This window comes from Symsagittifera roscoffensis, chromosome 7 (assembly GCF_963678635.1).
Source record: "Symsagittifera roscoffensis chromosome 7, txSymRosc1.1, whole genome shotgun sequence".
Taxonomy (NCBI): domain Eukaryota; kingdom Metazoa; phylum Xenacoelomorpha; order Acoela; family Convolutidae; genus Symsagittifera; species Symsagittifera roscoffensis.
Genome location: NC_087068.1, coordinates 35,347,295 through 35,370,005, shown reverse-complemented (window position 1 = coordinate 35,370,005; position 22,711 = coordinate 35,347,295). Strand labels below are relative to the sequence as shown.

Here is a 22,711-nt window from a genome sequence, read left to right as displayed (position 1 = left end):
AATTTGAAAAAAAAAATTCCGTTAAAATCATCTAATTTTCCACTTGTGGACAAAAAATAGTATTTCTTACCTGCTTTTGCTTTAAAAAAAGATCATGCAAAATTCCCGCACTGGACCATTACGAGGCCAAACCGTGCTATGGATAGGCGCACATTTTCGTGTCTTTAAGTTCCTGAATTCCAGAGACAAATCTTTAAACATGTTCTAAACTGTAAGTGGATTCCACTTAAAAAAATTCGGTGGATTCCGCGTACAAATACCTGTAACGTAAATTTTGTCGGCACAGTTGTTTTGTTGCGGATTCCGCAACAAGCAAATATAGGTAGTTGTTCTGGATTCCGCAACTATAAGTGAATTCCGCAGATTGTAAGTGGAATCCGCAAAATGTGAGTGAAATTCGCAAAATTAAATGGAATCCGCAAGCAAAATGAGGATTCCGCTTGCATTTTGCGGATTCCACTTACAATTTGCGGATTCCACTTACATTTAGCGGATTCTGCTTACAGTTGCGGATTCCGCAACAGCTCAATGTAAGTATACAATTGTCTTATTATTTGTTTGTGGATTCCACAAATTGTTCTGGATTCCGCAAATACAGTTGCGGATTCCGCAAATTTGCCTACTTTTGGAGCAATTTTGAGCGGTACAATGTTTTAAGTATTTGTTTGTGGAATCCAAAAGAGCAAAAAAGATCAAAAAAGAGTAGCAGTGTTGCTGATTCCGCGACAAATTTGATTTTGGCCTGTTGTTGAATCATTTTACATTGCACAGAGTACACAGTTTGGCCTCGTAATGAGTTTAATGAATAATACCTTATTATATTGGTTTCGTATAGTCTGCCTCTAAATTTAAAAACAATCATTTATAAATGATCAAAACAAATTTATTACTTAGTCGTTCATTCTTGATTAATTCAAAATGAATTTAAATTTTTATCGAAAGAAATGTCCATTGCATGTGATTATTGAGAATGGGGAAGAACTTTGTATTCGAATGTGAGCTTTTGTTTTTTTTGTTCTGCAAGCAAAGTCAGGTACCACAAAAAATCATCGGACTGGGTTGAGTGATATATCATATTTAAGCCCTTTCAGTCGGGACTCAAAACATATTGAAAATTCCAAATTGTTTCTCTAGTGTCGAGACAAACCCGTTTGAAATTTTTGATTTTTTGTCGAATTCAAGCCACGAAAGCCTGCGAGCAGGCTCATTTATGGTTATTTTTACCCGTTTACAATAGCTTATTTTCAATTAATTTTCATTTTAATCGAGTAAAATGGTTTTGAAGAATTTTAGTGCCATTTTAGGAATCCAAAACTTCAAAACTCAAAAAAGTTTCCGCAAAAAATTCAAAAAGAATTGATTTTACAAAAAACATTTTACATATACATTTTTGTTTTTCTATTCCTTTCCATCAAAAACTGTTGCCGTGCTTACCTATTTTACTATCATGTCGAATATGCCTGAATTATAGTTTTACGTCAGATCCATTTATCAGCACACGCATAAAAAACTACACTAATTTCAAAAAAAAAATTGTAGTTTTTGAAGACCATGGTCGGAACATTCTGTGATACTTGCACAGTAACCGGCTATCTTTGTTATAGATTTTAACCCATATTATCTCTTCTAAAAAGCTATTCTTGTTTTCTTAAACATTTAGGTTAGGTTCTTTGTTTTTACCCCCTTTGCGCTTTTCTTAAGAAACGCGAAACGGGGAAAGGGTCTAAGGATTATGGTAGTTGTTACGTCGGGAAGAAATGCAGGGGTGGAGACTGGAGATTGTTGCAGGGGAGTTGTGGTGTCATATCGTGTCGAATGATTGTTTACTGAATCCGTACGGATTGGCAATTATTTTGGTAACTCAATCAAGAATAAAAGATATCTGAAACAGATTCTCTTGAACCATTGCTCTGAGCGTTCAGTGGTTTTAGCATTATGGAGTGGCGTTGTTGCTCAAGGTCAGTTGGACTGCAGTACAGTTATATAATTGAGTATGTATTTATGTAAGTACAACTAGTTGGTAAATGCCAATCCGGTCGAAAATCCTCCTCTGAACAACAGTTTTGATGACGTTCCCCCCTCTATACAATAAATTTGAGTTTTGAGTCCCAGTGGGACTTACTAAGTTTGAATTCTTGAGTCCAATTTTAGTTATCTAATTTTTCAGCGGGCTTTTTCCTTTCTGTGGGCTGCTTCTTTGCTTGCGATTTCTCGCCTTGCTTCGCATGGGTGGTGATTAATCGTTCTCTTCTTCGTTTTGTTGCTTCTCATGTTCTTCAGTCGTGTTGTTTTGTTCTTATATTGCCAGTTTTTTGTCTCTTTTCGTGACTTCTTTCTTTTCCGTCATCACTATGATTTCTTTTTTTCCGGCTGTCAGTAGGGGATACAAGATCCACCACTCTAATTGTATCATGTTTGCTACTTGGTTTTATTGTCTCGAGGATTTAACGCACGGCGCCATGTTTTCCGATGTGTCAATGACCAGTTTTTGCTTGATGATGTTGTTTTGTTCTGAGCCACATACTTGTCTCCTTTTTTAAACGTCGTTCCTTTTTGCTGTTTGGGAGTCGGTTTTCCTCCTGTTCGTTTTCCGGTTTCTGTTTTCCTCTTTGCTTCTGATTCTGAAACCTTTCTTTCTTGCAGTCCCTTTCGGGAAAATTTTTTGGGCTGACTTGTTAGCTCATCCTCTTTGAACATGGAATATTGCCGCGCGTTCGGCTGTTCAAGAAGAAACTCAAGCATGAACTTGTAGGTCTTGCAAACTTGTATGCGACATAGTCGCGTAATCGTGATGTTCTGCATGGTCCGTCGATATGTGAGTTTGATACAAAGGCGAATCACTGTTCCTTAATAACTTAAGTTGTTTTCCTCTAGTCCGAATCCAAGCTGTGTGTGGCTTAAAAGATGTACTTTTGTTGCTAGTTTTATTGTTTTTCTGGCTACCTGTTGTATTTTCTTTCTAGTGTTTGAGTCTACTTCAGTTAGTGTTCCTTTTAACCTAGAATTTAAGGCTTCCTTTTCGCTAGCTAATGAAGACCTAATTCTCACTCCTGTTTTTCTTTGTTTGATGATGTTCCCGATTCTGCAGTGTTTTTTTTTGACATTCACCTCGCTTACTGACCAACAATGTAGGTCGTGCATTTTTTCTGGCGGCAGTCGGGCGTACATCAGAATTTTTTGATCTAAACAAGCAAGTTTTGCGTTTACCCAATTCAGATTATTTGGTGATTTAGTAGTTGCTATCTTTGATAGTGGTGTATTTGGCTTACATCCCTTGTGGGCTTCGAGCGGCGTAATTTTTGTGACTCCGTGGGGAGTTATTCTCATAGTTTTTTGTTAATTCTGCGACATCTGACGCAAATTGGAACGGAGATGTGTGGTCTATTCGCATTACGCCTAACCAGCGTTTCAGTGTTTGGGTAGTTTGTTCGACAAGACCTATGGATCTGTGGTTATCCACGGGAGCAAACAGAGGTTTATCGTCATTTGATTTGCAGAAAAACTGAAGATTATTCGCTCGGACCATTTGTGCTTGATCACACCTTAATTTTCGTGAAACCCCGTTGTTCGAATATATCTTTGCATATGTTTTTTATCGATGTCCGCAGTTGTGTTTGTAAATAATTTTGCCGTCGGAAGTTTTGACCATTTTTGAAGGGCGACTATTATACATGCATCCTTATTCATTTCATAGGGGCCGAGCGAAGTCTAGCTGCGCTTACGCATATGGTTCGACTTCAATTATAAATGATTTCTTTATTCTCAGTGTCATTTTTAATTTTTTACTTTTTTGGGCATTGTCTGCAGTTTTGTGCCATTTGGCGAATTGTTTGGTGAAAATGTGGAAACCAGATGTTTTCACATAAGTCGAGCATCGCTGCTGCACCCGGGTGTGTGAGGTGTAGACTATCCAAGATCGTTTGCCTGAATTGTTGTGGGATAATGATTATTTCTTCTAGATTCAAACGGTCCTCCTTGACGTGGGGACGTTTGCGTTCATTGTACCAGTAGTCCCCGTAGGCCAGCTTCAATAAGTCGCAGTCTCTTTTTTATTTTTGACAATATTGATCATAGATTTAGGTTTCGGTCCTTGAGGCCTGCTGCTGCGATGAAGCTGATTCCCATCACCTTTTGTAGGCTTCTCCTGTATAGTGGTGTATCTTCCTCCAATTCCGTTGCTGTCCCCTGGTCCATTGTTGTGACCACGCTCGCTACATATATCTCATGACTTGCTCCTAGTTGTTGGATGTGGCTGGTTTTTGTCGGTGGCGCCTAGTTTGGAGTTAGTTCTTCCATCTAGTTGTGGTGATGGGTCCGCTCTGCTTATGCAATATTTTTATTGCTCGTTGACTCCACTGTCAGAACAGTTTGAGACTCAAATTTGGTTTTGTTTCGTTATTGAGATAGTCTGTCTTTGTGAGTCCGCCAATTGCGTTGACGTCTGCGTATCCGAAGTCGCTCCTTTTGGGCTTTTGGCCCTGTTGGGTATTATCTCTTTAATAGTTTGTGCAGGAGAAGTTGCCCTTGTTGAACTGCTGGCCCTGGTGGGTGATAGCTCTTCGTTTGTATCCTGTGGTGGGCTGGTCGGGTTTTCCGAAAATATGATTTTCGAGATGTTCAAATTTTTTCGTTGGATTTTATTTTCTCCCGTGCGTCCTTGATATGGTTGTGGGGCTCGACCAGGTTACTTGTGACGCCGACGATGCCCAGCGTTCGTATGTCCTCGTTGTTGTACTCTCTTCTCTATCAGTTTCTAATCTCCAGGTTACTTACTGATAAATTTCTCGTGGTGTCTGTGTCCGTGAGTTTTTTCTCGCTCACGCCGAATCTGCAATGAAGCCTCCCTTAAAGTTTTTATTCTCAAATCTTCGACTCATTAATTTTTACTTGCGAGATTTAAAAATACGGTTGTTTTGTCTGGCGTTTTTTCTGATGGCCGCTGGTTTTGGGTGTAGATTTGATCGAATGGTGGTTTTTTCTAAGACTGATCTGACCGTGATGCACTGAATATTTGAATATCGCTTGTGATTTCAAATAAGTGATTAGACTCCTTTCGTTTTCCGCGCGTGTTTTGATCAGCCCGTACGGCGCTCGCTTCTGAATGGCTAGTTTGCCTAAAATGACGTTTTCAATCAATTCAAGATTTGCAATTACTGAGGTAACTGACGCCACTACAAATTCTTTATCAATTTTACTGGGTGTATTGCTAATCCTACCGGGTATCACAACGTTTGTTCTATTAGTCCACTTTCTATCCCCGCCAGATTTGTTACGTCAAAATTAAATGGGATTAAACGATCAATCCATCTAGTAAACCTAGTTTGAATAGTTTTTGATCTATCACTGGCGCTTAATGCGCTGATCAAATTTTGGTGGTCTGTAATGACGGTGAAATTTTTCCGTACAAGTCTTATTTGAAAAGTTTTATTGCCCATAAGACACCTAATAATTCTAATCCTTTACCGAGTGTTTTTCCTATAATAAATTAAAAAATCTGGGGGCGTACTCAATGGCTATTCAGCCTTCAATGGTAAATTGATCAAGAGCGACATCTGGACCAAATTTAGTGGTGTCGCGGACCACTCGGGCTTCTAAACTTTGATCGAAATGCTTATTTTTGGTTATATTTGAAACAAGTTTCAAAATCTGGTTGAAAACTATTGTATGATCCCACTTGCAATCTGGTGTTTTGTGTTTTTACCTGTGTTTTTAGAAGTGGTTTAATTGCTGATGCTGTCTTTGCCAAACTTGGGATGTATCGTGTGAGATGGTGTTTCGAGCTCATGAAGCTTATAGTTGCTTGAATGTTTTTGGTAGTGAGAGATTAACTATAGCCTCTGTTTTCCGAATTTGTGCTTTGCTGCCCTCGCTATCAAGTGTCGAGAACAGCGTTGGTTTTGTGTGTGATTTTGTCAAAAAATAGTTCGATTTGATGTTTGTTTTCGTGATTAAATGTATTTATCTTTTTTGAGTCTAATGATAGTTTCACTGTCTGGTCTTTTTTCATTGTTACTACAGCTGGACTAAAGAATTACTTGTCCGATCCGATCATTTATCCAACTTGATGACGTGTTTTTGGTCATTCATTTTGTTCAATTTTTTCTCCACACTTTCTTGGAAATTTATTGGTACTCTTTTTCCTCTTTATTGTATAGACGTTATTTCGTTGATGAATTGTGTTTTAGTTACATGATTTTTGAATTTACATTTCATACGCATACTTGTTGGAAACTTTCTTTTACCCATTGCTTTATCTCCTCGTCTGAATTTTCTCTTTCTTGTACGTTGAGTATTTGGTTATGTTTTGGTTTTTCTTGAACTAGAGCAATATCAGTTTTTGATAAGAAGTTGCGTCTAATGATATTTGCTTTTTGGTCGTCTACAATTATGAATGAGGCAGACTGTACCGGCCACACATCCGTTTTTATCGCAATGGATAACCGTCCTTTCGGGATGTTATATTTGCCAAGGTAGCCTGCCAAATTTATTGCCGCGTCTTCCGGAGAGATTTATTAGAATCCTGCTGATTTGTTTGAAGTCTATTTGCTGTTATCTCGTTTAGGAAGGGCACTGGATTGGACTTCCTAAATCTAAAATTGCGAATAGACTTTCTGATTTTGTTTTCAATTTTAAATTGTGGCCATTTAAGTTTTTTTCTCGTACATCAATTGAATGTTTTATATCGAAAGTTTCAGAAATGGCATGATAGGGAAGTTATCATGTGGTATTTCCTCCTAACCGTTTTACGAGGTTATTTCTGGGAAGGCTACGGGGTCGTTCTTTTCATCCTCATTTTCGTCTTCTTGTTCTTCCTCTGATTGGGTTCCGCTTGACTCCTGCATGTTAACTACATTCGTTGATCTGCATATTTTTGCGCAAAGTCCTCGTTTGGTACATTTGGTACAGATCTTGTCGTTAGCTAGACACGATTGTAAATGGTTGAGACTGAAATGTCTGCCACATTTGTAACAAGTCTTGTTTCGATTTCCGTGCGGGTTTTGTGTACTTCTTTTGTTAGTATTTACTCTGGGAAATTGTTGTTGGCCTCTCCCGAATCCTCGACCTCGTTGATTATTTTGATATCAGTTTGGAGCACGTCTGCCGCGTTGGTGGATATAAGCCAAGTGTTCCGGTTTGATTGTGGACGAGGCTGTTGATGGTCTGAATGGGTTCGTTTTCATGGTTTTGCTGTGTTCTATGCCTTTTTCTCTCCTTATTGCATATTTATGTGCTTTTTGGGGCGATGATGTCTCTGCTAGTAGTTCTTCGACGATCTTTTCATTTGACATGTGGGCCGTAAACATGTCTCTGACCCATTCATCTTCTGTGTCGCCGCAGTCTGCGCGGCACGCTAGTTTGATTAGATGGGCATGAAATTGTTCTAGCGATTCGTTTTTTTCTTGATTGCGGTAGATGAAACTTCACTTTTCGAAAGCAATTATCCTTTTTGTTACGGAAATTTCTTCCATTATTTGCAATTATTTTATATTTTTATTTTGTTGTTTGTCCTGGACATTTTTTGCAGTGGCCTTCGGCTCCTAGATACAATAATTTATAACTTCTCACCTCGGCATCTGCTTCGTTTCTCGAGAAATTGTTGCAAACTGTTCCTCTTCTCTTACTCTTGCTGTTGTTTTACCAGTTGAGTTTTCTCTCCTAGCTTAGTATATCTTGTTGTAGTTTTTTTTTTGCTTCTGTTTCGCCGTTTTTTTGAAGTTCCTAAATTGGTTCCGTATGTTCTATGATAGGGTAAAGTAGAAAAATCGTACTTCCGTTCCGTCTTTGGCCAGGACGGCCATTTCCATCAAAGCTGTCTGTTCGGACCACTCAAGTGGTGGATCTGCCGATTCCTTCTACTAGAATGGTGGAATAGTCAGCGGGTTTTTGTGTCCTGCTGGCTGCGACATCTCATACCCTGTCCTATGAGTATTCACTGAATCCGAACGAATTGCCAACTATGTTGGTAACTCAATGAAGAAAAAAAGATAACTGAAACATTCTCTTAACCGCTGCTCTGAGCGTTCAGTGCTCTTAGCATTACGGCCTGGCCGTGTTGCTCAAGGTCAGTTGTCTTGCAGTACAGATTATATAAGAAGGCATATATAAGTACATCAACTTGGTTAATGCCAATCCGGCAGGATGACATGTGGGATGGTGGGCGGGGTGTGAAAGTAGGGGCGGATGTCGAACAAGAAAATTAAATGGAATAATTGGTAATAAAGTGGGAGTATAAACATTCTAGTCAACAAAAACCCATTATAATCGATCTATACGAATAAAAAATTTAGGTGTTTTTATACCGCGATTTTCCATTTAATCACTCATCTAAGATTTGTTTAAAAAATGGCACGTTTTGGCGACATTTGTCTGAGAAAAAAAATCAAGTGGAGGACAAGTATCCCAACACTTACCCCAAAAAATTGAGACCAAACAGCTTGCCTGAACTCCTTTTCAGAATGCTACGCATTGTCATATCGCCGTTTACACGTCAATCGCGCGAAATAAATCTTGTTTTGCCTATTCCGAATGCGCTAAATCATTATCCGTTCACAAAAAATGCGCTCAGGTCAAATGTTTAAACAAGACCTTTCAAGAAAAGAAAAAAACATATGATCCCCAGCCCACCGACAGTGTCCCACTTTTGTTTCATTTTGAAATATTCCTTATTGGCTGACGGATATTTTTTGGCGCCAATATTAACTAATTTAGCTCTGAGGTGCGCGCCGAAAAAAAACGCAATTTTTGGTCTAAGTTTTCCCTTTCTACTATTATTAATAACACAGATCAAGTTTGGAGATTAGCTGCTTTTTGCGGACTTTGCGGTCTCTGTGCAGAAGAATGTGCAGGTGGCTAGGGGATCAAGCAACCCCCTTTTGGTCCAGCAGGAGCAGCCGGAGGAGGAGTGAGCGCCATAGGCAACGTGTGTCGACCATCCGGGATAAATTACTTTAAATGGGGCCAATACTAAACAGTAGGCATCAATCATCCGCCTTCTTTCTGATTTAGAAAGTGTTTTTGGAAAAGATACCTTAAAAACGGTTTAGAAAATTTTGCCACATCAATGTTAAGGGCTAAATTATTCGATATTATGCGAAACTTGATCCAAAGGCTCAGAAGGTTTGGCCGAACATGGGTCTTTTGACTGCGTTGGTAAAACTCGGAAAATCTATTCGATCGACCTGTAAAAAAGGTCAAAATTTTCGAACCCCTCTTGATAAAATCCTGGATCCGCCCCTGCCCACATGCATTAACTTTAGACAATACTGCTCGTATCAGGCTGAAGCCCAGATTGATTCGACTGCCTTCCAGGGTCTAAAGCAGTTTTTTTTTAATGAAAATTTTCAAAAATTACAAACGAAAACGAAATCACTCCCCCACACGCCATATCAAATACTAAGTGAAAAATATCCCTCCTAGTAATGATGTAGCATCTTTGACAAATGGCCTGCTTTATCCATTTTGAACCGATTTCAAAGACTTATGCTTAATATTAACTCAATAGCTCAGGACACCTGTCGAATGGTATGTATATGCCGTCGAACACAGCTTGAAAATTTCTGAGAAAACACCCATCCCGAAAAAATTTTGTGACTTTCTTCGAAAGTCGGAAAGCGTAATGCGATGCTCAGAGGGGGTGGTGAACTGGAAAGATCCAGAATTCTTGTCACAATGGTTTTTGACAGCCCAGCCCTTAAACGTCTACGAAATTTCTTAGCAAGATACCTCTGATGGTAACATGCAGTAATTTCAATACCGGCAAAGGACTATTTTTTTTCTTTAAAAAACTGCTCTAGTTATCTTCAAGGGCGCCAAATTGATATGCTTGGTGCTTGTCCCTTACTAACCATTGTTGTAGCTCAGATTACAGTTTCAAGTTGATAGTGAACATAACGGTTTTCTAGGGTTTGAATTTTGAATTCCATGAAAAGCATTACCGGTTACCGTCATCAATTTGCTAAGTTTCATGACAAGTTTGAACAATCGTGGGTTGGAGTACAGGTTCAGTGCCTGCTGAAAATTGGAACCCGTTCGCTTGTGCTCAATATGATCAAGTCAATCATTAATTAAATTCAATGCAGTATTATTGGTTCCAAACATATTTATTCATTATCAACACTTTGTTTCAAACTGGTGATTAGAAATATGGTACCACAGTACTGATATCACTTCCCAGAAAGCACTTCGATATTATTTTGTATATTATTGTCACAGATCAACCATTGAAGGAAAAACATTTCTTTAAATAGCTCGTCAACATAAAATGCTGTTTCAAATTAAGTTACGGTAAATTTAATGCTCATATACAAAAAGTTTGTTTTTAGCACTATTGCAAGCTCAATTGTCTTTGCTACTAGTTATTGGAAAAATGTTTGCGATAATGACAAATTTCAGCGACCTTTCAGTTGTGAGAATGAAACTATAAAAACTATAAAACACGTTATCCGAAAATTTAGCGTAACCGCTATATGCTTGATTATCCTCTATCAGCGACAAAGCGACTCCAAAAACTTGCACTAGGTTTATCTTGAAGATCTTGAGTGTTATCAACTTCGTAGTAAGGTCTGTTCCAGCCCCAGAAGTCACACCACTCCACATTTTCATCTTCAGCCTCAGTGCAGTCGTTCACGCCGTCACACACCCAATGAATGGGCACACACTGTGCCTCGGAAGAAGCGTCCCGGTGACGCACGCCAGAAGCGCATCTGAAATTGAAACCAGATTCACAGATGCACATGAAGTCGTTTTCACCAGACATGTCGCCACATTGATCCTCGCCAACGCATGTCAACTCCCTGCCAATACACTTTCCATTATCACATTGGAAATCTTCCTCATTTTCACAGGGACAGTACTCCTCGTCAGAGCCGTCCATACATTGTGGTGTCCCGTCACACATTTCGCGATACGGAATGCAGTTGAATCCATCGAAACAAGTGTACTCCTCAGGAGTACAATTCTCACAAAACATCTCATCCGATCCGTCATCGCAGTTTGGTGCACCGTCGCATGTTTCAACCGTCGGAATGCACCCAGAGCCATCAAAACACTGAAACTCACCATCGCATGTGTCGCAAAACGTTTCGTCAGATCCATCCTCACAATCATCGGTTCCGTCACACCAACCGTCCGAGGGAATACATCCCGACAAGTCAGAGCAAGGCGCTTCTTCAATTGTGCAGAAGTTGCACAACATTTCGTCTGAACCATCTCCGCAATCATCTGTTCCATCGCAAACTTTTTCAGCAGGCACAACAATATCAAAGTTTGGACATTTGTAGGATAATGGAAAGTCCGGATCGCAACTTAATTCGTCAGAGTAATCTCCGCAGTCATTTGCTAGAACACATCTTACATTTAAAACCCCAGAATAATTTTTCGTTCTGCACGCAACAATGCCAGAAGTAACTGACCCGATGAAAGGGGCGGGTCTGTTTTCTCAGCGCAGCAAGTTCAAAAGATTAAGATTACCACCCATGCCTCACCGATTTTTAAATCAGAGTTAGTTGTTTCGATGTAGCTCAATTTGACATTTTCGCTTTTAAGTTTTACGATGGTTACCGTATTGAAACATGGCATTGTGAACAAACTCATTTATGTAACGAATTTTGTACACCGTTTATTCTTGATTTACAGCGTTCCATCACGCATTTCGCCGTAAAACACTTATGAAAACATAAATTTTTAAAATAAGGGTGAAAACCGAAAAGGGGGAAACTGTGTACTCCAAATGCAGCGATTCACTTGTTACTAACAGCTGTCACAGACATATCTTTCTTCCAAGCACATTCCAGAGATGCCACATGTGAATCCAGAACAGGGGGGACAATTCTGCTTCTCATCCGATTGGTCTGCACAATCTGGGAAGTAGTCACATACCCAGTCCTGCGGAATGCACTTATTCTCACTCACACATTCGAAGTTTCCAGTGGCACACTCATGGGAACATCCATCATGTTCATCTATTCCGGACTCTTCGCAGTCTGATATTCCGTCGCACTCCCAGTCCTCCGGAATGCAGCCGGTAGAGTCCTGGCAGTCGAATTCATCAGGAGAACAGAAATTCGAAAGGTCGCTTGTCAGAACACCTTGCCAGAGGTTCATTAAAAGTACTAATACGACGCAAACGTCAAGCTTGCTGCTGCTCGGTAACATTACAGGACAGTATACAATCATATTTGTCTTCTGCTTCTCAGCTTCGGAATTTCAAGCTCCCCTAAATTAAATTTCGCTTAATGGACTCCTGATTATAAAATTAACAACGTTATATTCGAAAACATTGACCAGTCTCGGCGTAATTGAAATGCTTCTTTGAAATTTTGAATGACCTTCAGATCATACGTGTCTGCCAGACGATCTGTTGATTTAAAGAGAGCAAAAATTTGGAACAGATTAGATTAATTATAAAGAACATTTGACCTGACGCAGAAAACTTTTGCTTGCCAAAGTTAATTTTTCGGAGAGAAATTATGACTCAGTATCAGAGTGCGGTGAATTCCCATAGGCTCCAATCATAGGTCCCAAAATAAAAAAAATCAGTCGCATAAGTTCCAAAATTTATCTTCTTGAATTCTGATTGGTTGAAATTTGAGCCAACGAGTTTATGGATTGATTGTTTACTGTTCAACCAGCATAAACTCAAGCTGCAGAATAGTGACCGCCGCAGCCGCGCCAATGTGTTGCGAGCTTGCCACCAAAGGGTAGGACTCTATACGAAATTAAGAGCCGGTTATCGCCTTAGACCGAGACTCGGCTAATTTAGTCTTTTGACCAATTGGAAAGATTTGGAACTTTTGCGACTGCTTTTTTTATTTTGCAACCTATGGGACTGATTTTTTATTTTGGAACCTAGCCTGATTTAGACAACCGCGTATTCATACTCGTCAGTATTTAGATAAATACTGAATGAACCAATCAGAATCGAGAAAAGACAAAAACAATCCAAATTAAGTAATAATTATTAATTAATTTCTTCTTTGTCTCGATTCTGATTGGTTGAAGCAGTATTTGTTTAAATACTGACGAGTCTGGATACGCAGTTGTCTAAATACTGCTATGTAACCCTCAGTATCATATGAAAATCCAGTTTGCTGAGAAATGGCAGATTGCTCTTATTAAGTAAATGTCTGCTCCATTTCTTTATATCGAGACAACAGAAATCCGCTTCAATTTACAGAGCAAGTCCTAGGAGGACTGAATGCTTGAAAAATTTCAACCTATCAAAATAAAGTTCATAAAAGTTTTTCTGTCTTCGAAATTTGGCTTTCAACTGACGCCATTTAAATTTTTGGGCCGGAGGTTTTTCGCCCTTTTCGATCCGGCCAAAAACTAAGCGCATTCGTTTTTCTTGGATTTTTAAATAGTAAATAATTGTCCACAATGACGGTCTGATCCTGGCTATATCGTTCCGGCAATATGTGAAAACTCATCTGCTTATTATCTAATCGGCCAATATTAACACTAATGGCCTGGATTTATTTTCTTACTTAGAGATTTTCGCGATTTATTTTTAGATTTTGAATACTCAATTCTGATTGGCTGAAAGTAAGCTAAAATTAATTTCAAGCATTCGGTCGGTTGGGTAAGACAGTGCCGAAGTAAGAGAGTGCCGAAAACAAAAATTTGTTAAAGAGTGCCGAAAATTTGTTAAAGAGTGCAGAAACTGACTTATTTGTCGTGAACTAATTGAGAAAAGAAAAGAAAGTTTTGTTTGCTCATCGATTTTGGCGCCAAAATTGAGTCTGAACAAGTTTATTTGTCGTGAAATAATTGAGAAAAGAAAAGAAAGTTTTGTTTGCTCATCGATTTTGGCGCCAAAATTGAGTCTGAACAAGTTTATTTGTCGTGAAATAATTGAGTAAAGAAAAGAAAGTTTTGTTTGCTCATCGATTTTGGCGCCAAAATTGAGTCTGAACAAGTTTCAAGTGTCATTATTAATTTTCCCGCCAAAAGCTAGCCTCTTAAATTGCGTTCCAATATTTCCCGCCTTTTTCGGCACTCTCTAACTTCGGCACTGTCTAACGCCCCCATTCGGTCCTTCAAGCATGAGAGACGCCACCAATTTGAAGCATACAGTGCTGATTTATAGTTAATTCCCTATTGTTGGTAAGTAATATCGGTGACCTTCAGCAATTTAATCGGTCGAAAAACAATCCTTGAGCTAATAAGCTTTTTTTGTGCTTTGGTTTTTTACATGCTTAAGTAAGGGTATAATTAATTGCAGGCGTTATGAACAGCAGTTTTTCATTAGTTAACTTAAGATTGCCAAGAATTTGACTGTCGACTGATTGTTGACCGGAAAAGAAATTACCCGGAATTTGGAATTTGCTATCAATTATCCGGACAACAAACGCAAATTGAAAATAAAAAACGCCTTTCCAAAATAAAATTGACCTCAGAAACAAAGCGATGAGACAAAGCTTGCTTTGAGAGTTAGCTGAGTAAATATGATGAATTTAGTTGCCTGAAATTTGCCCCTAAGTTTCGTCACAGCACAAAAACGGATCACTTAAAAGTTTTTTCAATTAAACAAAAATTACGCCGAAAATACTTATTTAATTGCCAAAAAACCTAAATCAAAGTGAACCTTTCATTTAAACCAACAAATTTTAATTTTAAAATCTCCAAAACGCTTAAGCTATTTTAAATTCTCAAAACGGTGGCTCTCAAACGAGAAAAAGGTTCATACAAAACTCTCTCAAGTAGTCCATTAAAAACTGGAAAAGGAAGTCTTCTTAGATGTTTATTCATAAACTGGTTTTCGTGCGATAACAAAAAAGCCATTTTAACTATTATAAACCAAATTTTATCAAAAACAAGACTAGACAGTTACTATATAAGTAGCACAGAATGTTCCGACTAATGTTCCGAAAATAAGTGTCGTTTGTTTTTGCGTGGTGTGGCTTTTTTGAAAGAAGACTGCTCGTATCAGGGCGAAGCCCGAATGTTCCAACTACTTTTTAAGGTCTATGGAGCAGTAAACATGAAAAAACTTTGAAATATTTCCCTAAATTTTACCGTCAATATATAATCGTAAGCATTAGATTTTGGTTTTTTATTTTAGTGTTTCTTACTGAAATCCAAATGTTCATTGCAGTAGTTAGTTAAAAAAAGAGTAATTGCGGCTAATTTGATCGCAGAAGGCCGAAGAAATCAACTTTTACTTACAGAAACTTCCTGGTTATATTTTAGCTTTGAATGGCTTTCAGGCTAGCCAAACAATTGGCATGACAAAAACCCACAGAAACTGATTCACTCTTCATACTACGTCTGTAATTTTCTCCCCGCGCTTGAGCGTTTTCAACCTAATGGTGTCAGATGTTGAAAAACTAACTTTTCAACATCTCATTTACTTTTTATATTAATTTATTATGAAAAGTTAAGAATTTCTAATTACTTTTTCATGAATAACAACTATTTTACTTCAGATGTATTCTCTATATATTTTAATGTTCAATTTTAGAAAAACAAATTAAGTTTTGCATCTTTGAGCCACAGATTTTTCTATCTATATCTATGCATTGAATCAAAGATTTGGGCACCGCGACAACTCGCAACAAAACCGCAACAACTCGCAAAAAGAATCAACGTGTACAACAATTGGAAAAAATTAAATTTCCTCTTAATCAAAATGTGAAACAAAGAAGCGGCAAAACATCGAAGCCTTTGAGGCAACAAAATTTCTTTGGTATAATAAGTTTTACAGATCAAAGTTGAATGAAACAGCTTCCATCTACAAATTAAATCATTATTTCGTTAGTTTTCAAGAGTTTCTGAATCTTTTTGTTGCAATTGTTCATATTTGGGGCAATAATAGAGTTTTTCTCCTGAATTTAACCGTACCAGGCAATTTTGCGGTAAGTTTTGCTTCTTCCGTTTTCACTGAATTAATTTTGATACGATAAAATGAGCATAACCCAATGTAAATTGAAAAACTCTATGCCATTCTTCGACCGAGCTGCTGGTTTTTCGATTTCCAATCATTGCATTGCGGAACTGATTCCAAATAGCTGGTTAAAAATCTACGGCTGCCTTTCAAGGTCTATGGAGCATTAATAAGATGAAAAATTTCAATGTAATAAAAAAAAATTAAAAAAATTTTTGAAAAAATTCGAGATTTTACGTAAAAACATCCCCCCACACGTCATATCAAAAATAAAGTGATAGATTTTGCGCCCATTAACAAATCAATTATGGTATATAAGCTTCCTTGAACCAATTTAGAACGATTTCTAAGGCGGATTAAATCTCGCTTACGCGTTAATAGCGCGAAATATATCGCGCGTTAATTGTCCCAAATTGGCCAAAATGGCAATCTTTAAACCCCCGTAACTTTACGAAAAAGGATCACAGGTAAAATATCTTTTCAAATTTTAGCTCAAAATACTAATACCTTTCGAATGATATAAAAAATTCCGTCAAAAATGGCTAGTAAAAAAGTCGAAATTTGTCTGATGAAAAAAAAAACCCACCCCGAGCACAAATATTCCGTTACTTTCGTATCGAAAGTCGGAACAAAAATATAGATTTCGCTCCTTGTAACAAACCAATTATGGCAAATAAGCTTCTTTTAACCAATTTGGAACGATTTCTAAGACTGATTATCTCTCCGCTTACGCGTTAATAGCGCGAAATATATCACGCGTTAATTGTCCCAAATTGGCCAAAAGTGCAATCTTTAAAACCCCGTAACTTTACGAAAAATGATCACAGGTGAAATATCTTTTCAAATTCGAGCTCTGGACAACAATAGCTTTCGAATGATATAAAAAAAACTCCGTCAAAATTGGCTAGTTAAAAAGTCGAAGTTTGTGTGAAAAGAAAAAAAAACTCACCCCGAGCACAAATATTCCGTTACTTTCGTATCGAAAGTCGGAACAAAAAGAAAACAAATTATATATATTTTTTTTCAATATTTTGTGGCTGTTTTTGCGTGACGTGATAAAAAAAAAGTCTGTATTCAAGTTTAATACTTTTGGTCGGATAAAGGAAATCAGCATATAGAGTTTTCATTTTGTGAAGATGTTTACCGTAGAGGTCTTACATAATTTTCTGTACGTATGGAATTGTGTGACCAGAAGTTTTTAAAAGATATAAGATGATTGACTTGAAGTCTCCATCAAATGCCCGAAAAATTAAGGGAAATGCATCTCAAACAACTTTCATGTAGGGAAAAATAGCTATTATAAAAGTTTTAAGAAACTGCTGAAGGAATAAATTATAATGAATACAAATTTTTATAGTGAAACTTGTATAATTAGAAATTTCAATCTATCCGGGTACTCAGAACTGTTTTCTGTGATTGTCTAAGCTCGTAAAATTTTGCCGTAATACCAAAACTTGGCTTCATCCTTAAGTTTTGACCTTTTTTTAAATCTTATTTGGTGATTGGCTATATTTGAAAACTTTTTGAAGGCAGAGTTTGCTGCTTTTCCGAAATCAAAAACAATTTCTGTTGGCTCTAATAAAAAGTTAAATTCACGTATCAGGGGAAATGCTTGTTTTTACGTTTTTCGTAACAAAAGTAACGGAATATTTGTGCTCGAGGTGGGTTTTTTTTTCGGACAACTTTCGACTTTTTAACTAGCTTTTTTGACGGAATTTTTTTTAATCATTCGAAAGGTGTTGTAGTCCTTAGCTTGAATTTGAAAAGATGTTTCACCTGGGATCATTTTTTGTAAGGTTATAGGGGGTTCAAAAATTGCCAATTTGGCCAATCTGGGACAATTAACGCGCGATATATTTCTCGCTATTAACATGTAAGCAGAGATTCATTCCAACTTAGAACTTGTTCCAAGTGATTGAAGGAAGCTTATTTGTCATAATTGATTTGTTACTAAGAGCAAAACTTATCACTTTGTACTTTATATGGCGTGTGGGGGATGAACTTCACAAAAAATCTCAAATTTGATCAACAAAAATTTCATTTTTATTCATTACATTCATTTTTTTCATGTTAATACTGCTCCATAGACCTTGAAAGGCAGTTGAAACATTCAGGGCTTAACATTGATACGAGCAATTTTGCTGATATTGTTATTGAGTTTTTTGTTGTAACAGAAAGTAAATCTTTGGGAGAGAGCAGTTTTTTTTTTATAAAAGCATGTACAGTATTAAATTATATTTACTTAATAAATTGCTGAAGAACAACTTTTTTATGTACCACAAGACACGTGTAGAAACAAACTTTTCAAATTCTTGTTCATGAGGCAACGCTGAAAAGAATGATCCAATTGTCCCTCCGCTAAAAAATCGTCACGTGTGAATAATTGGGATTTGCAAGGTTTTTTGAGCATCTCCAAGTTGTTAACCCACTTTTTTCTTTAAAACGAAAGCTCTTTTTTCCTTTTCCCCCCACCTCACTCAAACACGATTTTTTTGGTCTAACGAGTGGTTTTACAAGGTTAATTATGAAGACCAAAAATGTTTGTCAAGGCCTGATTAGTCTGTATGTCATTTTTCTTGACAATCGGACAAAATGAACAGGAACTTCAAATATAAAAAATTGCAGGTGGGGGGAATAGGAAGAAGAGCCAAAACGAATTTCACTAAATTTTTCTTCTCCAAAAATCAAGATTCGTTTTCCGCCCTGACTTGTAGGGAATTGCAATGAGAAGAAATAGATTTAGAAACCAAAATTGTGATATACCAATTAATGCAATCAAAGTTTTGAACTCAATTTTTGGTATTAAACGAGCAAAAAGATTCCTTACCCATTACTTTGTATAAATTATAAACTAAAATTAACTGACTTTTAGTGGGGGACTACGGGCCTTAGTTCGGGGGTAATGAAAGGTTTATCTTAGTTTTTTTGCGAGTTATCGCGTTTTGCGAGTTGTTGTAACTGCTAATTTATGCGAGTTATTTTTCTTGCGCGTTTTCATGTCACGAACTTTTTGGTATGGTCGTACAATTTAAACACAAAAATCCTCTTGAATCAAGAAATTGACTCTTTTTTCTGATGTCTTCAAAAGTTTTTTAAACAATGATTTTTTCCATTAGAATAGTTAGGCCAATCAAGTTTGCTTGATTAATTGTTACAAGGCAGTTAACCATATGCGTACAGGCTGATTGATATAAAAAGCATTTGATATAAATTGCATTTTCCTTATTGAAGTTGTTTTAATTGATCTGATTTAAAGAAATATTTTTTCTCTTACTTGTTTGTCAAACAGTGTTCAACAGTACATAATTTTCTCAAGGTTGCCATCTTGGCTCAACAATGAATTCACGTGAGTTAGGAATATTTTTTGAAATCAGCAATCTTGGGTTTTTCAAAACAAATGTCTGAAAAACTGGAAACAAAATGATAAGTTTTTGCCACCCAAGAGCTTTGGAGATAAGGCCAGTTTAAGGGAACAAAATTGAAACTTAATGTAAGTGCTTTTTTTTTATCGTATTTTAGTTTTGATTGTCGGAAGAAATACGACTCATCACGGCAGAGCTCTTCTATGACGATGGGTCACAGTTAGTAAGAAAATATGGCAAAATGTATTGCTTAGGACAACGAGGAAATGGTTCGTATAGATATTGCTCATATGGAGAGCGGGATGGGCGATTCGAGGAAATATTCTATGTAGTAAAAATTTTCAGCCGTTTTGCGCTAATGGAATTTAAAGCCTTTACCTTCTTTTTTTAAAAAAGTTTAAATTTAGTTTTTTCACTCCTCTTGAAATAATTTGATAATTTGCACGAGTGAAACAATTTGAAAAAGTAGAAAAACTTAAAAAATCGCAGAAAAACTCTGGTTTTAAATATCGCAGAGAAGATAATGATTTTGTCGTACAACAGGATTCATGCTTTAATCGCTATAGTCTTGTGTGCGTTTTGTTCAAATCAGCTACCACGATGCTCCTGGAGCTCGCTTTTCTCATAGAAAATCTGGATGGAGCTGCGTGGAACTGCTCAATATGAAATCTAAGCCAAATATCATCCAAAACTACAACTTAACAATTTTTTGACACCTTGTAGCTTCTCAAAAGCTATATTCGAAATTGATAATCAAAAGATAATTTTGATTGATACTTCAATTGCATGGAGCTCAAATTGGTTTTGTGGTTTGTTACATGAGATACTTCAAAGTTTTGTTTGTAGTGTAATTATTGAAATTCTCAAACTTTTCATTCAAAACTTTTTCCTAAAACAATGTGCATTTTAGAGAAGCTAACACAGCCGGTCAAAAATTGTCTGAACGCAAAGTGTTTGTGCAAGAAACATTTTAGTTAAGTATTTCGGGGTCTCAATTGTATTGCATTTTTTATAACTTTTTGATACAAGAGACCCAAGTTTGTTGATGAAACTACAGCCAAAATTCCATATATATATGTATTTTTGTGAGATATTTTACAATTTTTTGTTTCTAAGTGAGACAACCGGTTTAAACTTTTTGATTTTTGTCTCAATTCGAGCGAATAAAGCAAGCGAGCAGACTTTTTTTGTTTGCCTCGAAAAGTCAGCTACCACAAAGAATCATCGGACTGAGTTAACTGATAAATCATATTTAAGCTCTTTCAGTCGTGATTCGAACAATATCAAAAAAGTTTTAAAAAGTTCTCACGTTGTCGAGAAAAACCGGTTTGAAAATTTTGATTTTTCGTCTTATTTCGAGTGAGTGAGCTGGCTTACCTTAGCTTATTTATGTTTATTCTAAGCCATAAAAATTTAGCTTTACTCTGACGAAGTTAGTTTTCGGAGTATCATCTATGAAATCAAAAACTAAAATACGGGGACAAATTTTGAAAAATAATTTTAAAAAAAATTTTGGGGGTTTTTTTTGTTACCGTGTTACTTGTCTTCAAATTTTTTTTACCCATTTGCAATTTTTACATGACTGACAAAAACGGTTAAGCTCTACTTTTGTGCTCAGATTCCATTATCTCACACCAAGCCGAAAAAAACGACACTAAATGGAAAAACACATTTGTTGTAATTTTTAAGACTGGTCGGAACATTCTGTGCTCTTTGCACGGTAACCGGTTATACTTGTTTATGAAGTTATGCAGTTTTTTCACAGTTCTCAAGTTTCCGAAGGTGATACAAAAATACAAAAAGTTCTGGAAGATTTTTTGCTATTAACATGTCTGTAACTAGAACTCTTTTTAAGAAGCGAATAAAAAATCAAAATTAGACACTTTGTAATTGATTTTCTTCGCATTAGAATTTCCGATTTTTCCCATTAATGCATGCTGTTTTGAAGCATTTTAAGGATTGTCGTTGGACGGAATTTTTGTTTGTTGACTTTTAAGAATTTTTATTTTCTTCCGTTATAGCTGCATGGCGATTGGATTTTCTTAAGTACCCTAACTTCGAAGTGAAAGTTAAAATCCGCAGTATTGAAGTTTTTGAGACCAGTGTTTCCATATTACACTAAATATAGTAATAGTCACCCTTGTGGTCTGTCAATATTTGTCGTTTTTTCAAACTGAAAGCATGTAAAAACACCACTGTTTACATTAGCGTTTTTTGACTTAAACAAAAAGGACTCCCGAAACATGACTTACTCGAATTTACCTAAAATTGTAACTTACGTCAATGAACTTTTTTTCTATCACCCAACATATGATTACTTTTTATCAATTAAATTTTTTGCAAGGCTGCGTTTTTTTTCCTGCATTCAGTTTGAACGTTTTTTTTTTCTGTAGATCTTGATTCTGTTAAAACTCATTTGATTTTCTGTTTTTCGTAGTATAATTATACGCTGTTAGTTTTCAGATGCAGTCTTCATAGCAGTGGGATGTTGAGCGTCTTCGTTCTGACGAATGAAAATGGGGAAGAGCTTTGCATTCGGGTGTTTTTTTTCACGCAAAATCAGGTACCACAAAGAATCGTCGGATTGGATTGATTTACATATCATTTGAAAATCTTTTCAGGTGTGATTCTAACCACATTCATTTTAAAAAAATCCCAGTGTCGAGAAAAACCGGTTTGAAGTTTTGATTTTTTTCGTCTTTATTTGAGCGAGTAAAGTGAGCGAGCAGGCTTGTTTATCCTTAATTTAACCCGCTTACATTAACCTATTTAACCCAGTTGAGTTGTAATCGAGTAAAATTGGTGTTTGAGGTTTTTTAAAGGTATTCTGAGAATGAAAACTTCAAAACGTCAAAAATTTTCTGTAAAAAAAGTTGAAAAAATGTGTGACATGAATTCTAATTTTTGTTCAGATCCTTTTATCACACCACACAGAAATTTGTGTTTTTTATTGACTAGACATTCTGTGCTACCTGCAAGAAAACCAAATATCTTTTAAATACTTTATCCTTAATCATTCAAACTTTTTGCTACTAGTAATTTGAACTACATGTTGCTTGGAAAAAGTGTTCTAGGCTCAACTTTTTGTATAGCAATTAACAGTTTTTTGGGTAGGCGATCGCCCGCCATATGTTTTGGTACAATAAACATAAAAAGTGGGGTTTAGTTGTAACATACTTCTAGGTTTCAGTGTTAGAAGCAGTCACAGAGGTATCAGCCTCTGAGTTCGTCCCAGTACCCGCTCTGATTGGAGAGGAAATGGGAAACAAAAAATTTCAATATAAACATTAGAAAACTAAGGATGTTTGGAGAAATTTTTTCAAAAAAAAACAATTCATATATTAAAAACACTGCTTTTTGTTTGGAACTGTATGGAAACCATTTGTATCAAAACGAGTGTTTTGCAAAAGTATGCAGACCTTACCCTGCATGCAGTTTCAATGTTTAAGGTTGCCTTGAAACCTGA

General features: G+C 36.7%; 1 protein-coding gene across 1 annotated transcript; it reads right to left on the bottom strand.

Annotated features, from left to right (window-relative positions):
- Positions 1-10,053: 10,053 nt before the first annotated feature.
- On the bottom strand, positions 10,054-12,256 carry LOC134851449 (low-density lipoprotein receptor-related protein 2-like). Its single transcript, XM_063867548.1, has 2 exons — positions 11,754-12,256; positions 10,054-11,337 (listed from the first exon to the last, which is right to left on the bottom strand). The coding sequence occupies exons 1-2, from the start codon at positions 12,172-12,174 to the stop codon at positions 10,475-10,477; spliced, it is 1,284 nt and encodes a 427-aa protein (XP_063723618.1). The 5' UTR covers positions 12,175-12,256; the 3' UTR covers positions 10,054-10,474.
- Between the last annotated feature and the right edge of the window lie 10,455 nt (positions 12,257-22,711).